This window comes from Aplysia californica, unplaced genomic scaffold (assembly GCF_000002075.1).
Source record: "Aplysia californica isolate F4 #8 unplaced genomic scaffold, AplCal3.0 scaffold00899, whole genome shotgun sequence".
In the NCBI taxonomy this organism is placed as follows: domain Eukaryota; kingdom Metazoa; phylum Mollusca; class Gastropoda; order Aplysiida; family Aplysiidae; genus Aplysia; species Aplysia californica.
Window position 1 is genome coordinate 206,509 of NW_004798169.1, and position 5,078 is coordinate 211,586.

The 5,078-nt window shown below is 41.9% G+C and overlaps 1 protein-coding gene across 1 annotated transcript in view; it reads left to right on the top strand.

The window, feature by feature from the left end:
• The window catches only part of LOC101863143, a gene marked incomplete in the record, with an annotated part of 22,180 nt that overhangs the window by 12,385 nt on the left and 4,717 nt on the right, over positions 1-5,078 (top strand). The window contains 1 exon segment of the mRNA XM_013089219.2: positions 362-1,025. Coding sequence (XP_012944673.1) covers positions 362-1,025 — 664 coding nt within the window.

Here is a 5,078-nt window from a genome sequence, read left to right on the forward strand (position 1 = left end):
TCATCCTCTTTTCTCTCCCTGACTCACACACACACAACGCATACACATACAAGCACACACACACACAAACACACACAAACACACACACACACACACACACACACAAAATCACACACACACGCAAACACACACACACACATACACACATACTAATATTTACACAAAACACACAGACTCACACACTGAAACATATTTGAAGACTGTGATCGATATCTCAATGAGTCTCAAGCTTGGTCTACTAGGTAGATGATTGAAATCGGTGTCACATTGGTTAGTTTTTGATGATGATGATGATTTAAAAAAATATTATTATTATTAGCATCATTATTACTATCACTATCATCATTATTTCTTCTCACAGACATGACGGAAGAAAGGGAGACAACAAAGAAGATCAGGGAAGTCAGGTGTGTGTATCGAAGCAAATGTTCCCTTCATCGAAGCGTAACCCCACTAAAGAAACCGTCGCCTCTGCCCCAGTCCCTCTCATGAACACGGCACGTCCTGTTGTCGTTTGTTCAAGAACGACCAGCAAAAGGCTGCCATATTTCTCCAAGCGCTGTAAAAGGTACCAGAAAGCTGGCGCCGGTAGCAGGGCGTTTAAGAGAAAGTCCAGGAAGAACAACGCTAGGTTCAGGCGAAGGTCTGCCAGGGGGGAGAAGAGGAAACGGGTCCGCACGCCTTTCCCGCGGAATTGGTCGTCCCGACCCGCTGGCCGCATGGCTCGGGGTCGTTCTCCTTCTTCGGCCTCCTCCACCTGGGCAGACGTATTCAACGAGGCCTGGGAACATTCCGTCTTCTACCACACCGCGGTGGCCGACTCGGAGCCCGGCCCAGGTCGACAGAACATTCCTTGTAAACGGCCCAGGGACAGTTGGCACAGCACTCAGCTTTTGGACATTCCGCGTCCCTCGGTTGATGACGTCACAAAGACGATGAGGCAGGGAAATGATCCGTTTCCTGCCGGGTACGAATCTAGCTCTCAGGTCTCTGGATCCGTGGTTGAATTTTCACACTCAGAAAAGGTTAGTAGTCCTAGTCTGTGTGCTGTACACACAGGTGTGAACAATTTTTTTAGCCTTTCAGTTCAATATACAATGAACCTGGAAGGGTTTTTTTTCACTCTTGCGTTGTCTATAAGAGTAATAGTTTTCATTGTGCTCGATTGTCAAATGATAATAGTCAATTATAATTCTCCCCCACCCACATCAACCTCGTTTAGATCCTTTGTAAGGCAGTCTGCTGCAACCCTGCCAGCCACTGATGACCTGGACACAGCATCCCTGTAGAAAAACCGAGATACTCCACAACATAACATCCCATTGCGGGAATTTCTCGTGCATCCTGAGTGCAATGTCTCAGGGCCTCACAATGCATTACAGACGTCGTTTCTCTGCGTCTCTGCAACATGTTATGCTAGTTATTTGATAGCAACATAAACACGGGGTTTCTGTCTTGGAGTAACTATATATGGAGAGGCCCTAACGTTGCGTCGCCCGCTCAACAGTTCCAACCAAGTTGAAGCCGAAAGGGCGGAGCTTATCGGGCCTGCCGCCATCTTTGTAAGTTCAAAACAATGCAGCGTACGCAGCGTGATCTCCTTTCAAAACAAGCTGCTCGGACTCCATTTTCTCTCAAAATTTCTTTGTCAATGTTAATTACAGCATTATAAGCACTCACGTACAGTTGTAATGTAATAAGGATGTTAACAAATCTTACTTGCATCAAATTTCCAGCTCATTTAGTCGAATATTTACAGTAATACGTGTACTATGTATACACATTGTGATGGTAAGATATTCTGTTTTACATGTTTTAGAGACAAAATTGGGATAATAAGGATCAAAACAAAATTATAAACGGGATGATAACATTTGCTGAGTTTTTGGTAGTCGAACTTCATTATTTTTACAAAAAGCGAAGACTTCTTGATAGTAACAATATAATAAGGACAGCAAGAAATCTTACTTGCATCAAATTACCAGCTCACTCAGTCGAACATTTGGTAATACATGTACTATGTATACACATTGTGACGGTAAGATAAATTTATTTTTTAAACTTGTTTTAGAGAAGAAATTGGGATAATAAGGATCAAAACAAAGATATAAACGGGATAACAAAATTTGCAGACTTTTCGGTCATAGAACTTCATCAGTGCAAAATGATGTCATCACTGACATTATTTTTACAAAAACGTAGTCTTCTTGACTTAAACTTACAACAGAATATATTTCTAACAAAATTGAAAATGATTACACAAAAGATGGTAGTGAGGGTGGGATGGGATGGGCGAAGAATGAGGAAGGAGAGGGCAAGGCAGATAAGAGTGAAGTATGATGGTGGAAATTACCCCCCCCCCCCACACACACAAAAACAAGAATAAAACAGCCCCCCCCCAAATAAAGTGAGGAGGGAGGGGCACCTTTAAAACACCAAGACACTTTATCTAAATTTTACAAAATACTGTTATGGGTATTGAAAAATTAATAGAGAATTTGAAATGATAGACTTATAATAAGAAGATTTTCAAAACAGATTGCACTAATTTATGACATTTCACTCTTGACAATGTCACACTCCATGCACAGACAGAGGACACATGGCATCAAAAATGTTATTCACACACCAAACACACTTCAATGACATTCTTTGAAGGCATTGTCGAACCTCCGACGAGACTTAAAAAAACAGCAAGGAATTTACTTTTGACACATTGGAGTCAACAAAGGCGTATGCAAGTTGCGCACGTTAAAGATCCCTTGGTGGTCTAAAATCGATAAGAGTAGGCTTCAGCCGCCACCCGGGCAAAAATTCAAAATTTCCTACCAACGAAAAAGTATTAGGTGTGTCCCGCGCGCTCATATGACCTAATGCAGCTGCGAGCGCCATAAAACCCTATACTAAACAAACAAAACAACGAAGGCACTGTCGAACCTCCGACGAGACTTCAAAAAAACAGCAAGGAATTTACTCTTTTGACACATTGGAGTCAACAAAGGCACCGATGCAGGTTTCACGTTTTCAAATGCTTTGTCAACCTTAACAACACAAAACCAGCAATGTAAGCAACATGCAGAGCAAATTGACAAGTATGCTAGAGTAGATCTAGGCACATACGTGCAGTTATCATCATGGCAAACTGAATTTTCTGAAATCTTTTTTCATTCTGTTTTTACTGTGAGATGCATTTACGGCTAAATCAGAAGGCACTTCGTCATCAAGTTCAGTGCCATTGCTAGAGACTGATATTTTTAAAAACATTTGGTAGGAAATTTTGAATTTTGCCTGGGTGGCGACCGAAGCCTACTCTTATCGATTTTAGACCACCAAGGGACCTTTAATTTGCGCAATTTGCATACGCGACCTCCGAGATTTTTTCGCCCTTGTCCGAGAAGGCTAGGGGTAGATCTTTCCTACCAGAAGATCAGGGGTGTGGCTGAAAGACAGAGGTAAGAAGGAGCCAAGGAGTAGCAGTAGAAAGGCTGCAGAAAGAGTCCGGAGCCCTGAGGAGGTAGGGGCAGAAAGTGGAGGTGAAAGCAGACGAAAGAGAAAGTAGAAGTTTAGAGAACAAAATTTTTCCGTCACTACTCGGATTCGAACCCAGGACCTTTGAATGAGAGGCCCACCGGACCCGAACGCTACGCAAACTGCCATTCGGTTGACACTAAGTTTACAACTGAGAGAACTGAGCTGATCTCACAAACATGGCCGACCGTCGTCTGCAGCGGCTTCACGTTACGCGACTCGCGGCCTCTCCTATTATAGTTCCTCCAAGGTTTCTGTAGCATCTTGAGATAAATATTTAGGTATATATAAGTTATGTAAGACAATATTTTATTAATCAGTTTTTGTATAACAGATGAAACATAACGGAAACACCACCATATTAAGTGGTTAAACGAATTGCTGTAATCCACTAAGACAAAATGTATTAAATTGTATGGTCGCTTTTAGGACTAAGCGTGCTAACCCAGATTTAAGGGGTTTCTGGAAATCTAAACTACACAAAAAGTGGACAGTGCCACCAAACTATAGCAGACGTTTGGTTTCATTGGTGTATAATATATTTGTTTGGTTATGATGAAAGCTGTCCTTGTCTTTTTAAGAAACCACAGATTTTTGAAATAATTTATAAAACGTATCAGTTTTCTCTTAAGTACTGTTCCACATAATAGTACCAATCTGTTTGGTAGAAAATGCTAAAAAATGTAATGCCTACATGGCTAGGCAGGACGACTTAACCCAATGATAGAGAGTGACAAGCTTGGTGAGTTAGCCCACTGTACAGGGGATAGACCATTTGTATAATATTATACTTTGAAGCAGGAATAGTCCAGATAGAATGGTATACCTTATTTCGGACGGGGTGGCCCGTTTCGCCCCCTGATTTGCTTCACGGGCGTTTTCTGCATATCTTGAGCTTAAAAGCGACCGAAAATAATTATGTAAGGTGTCTTTGTTAACTGTTGTATGCCAAACAGTTTCTTAAAGGATTTATAGATATAAGGATCTGAACGTCCCTCTTATTTCAGTACCAGTCTAATATAAATATTTTTCCATAGCTATTTCACAACAATCCTGCTCTCTCTCTCTCTCTCTCTCTCTCACACACACACACACACACACACACACACACACACACACACACACACACACACACACACACACAGCCCAGACACACACACAGACACACACACAGACACACAGACCAAACAGACAGACAGACGCACACACACACACACACACAGAAATAAACCCTCCCCATTGAAACAGTAGTATGTTTGACACCTAAGAAGGAGGGATAATTATCGTACACTACACACACAACGGTCTAGCTCTATATTTTTTGACACAGCATGCTCTGTACTTGGGCACAGCAGCTGTTGGTGTTTTTTCTTCTTTCTTCCGCGCACAGGGTCAACGAACAATGTGGTTGTTGTTTTCGTGTTTGGTGTTGTTGTAGTAGTAGCTGTTGTTGTTGTTGTTGTTGCTGGTGGTAGTTGTGGCGGTGGTGGTGGTGGTATTGTTGTTATTTTTGTTATTTTCGTGTTTGTTGTTGTTGTTGGTGGTGGTGG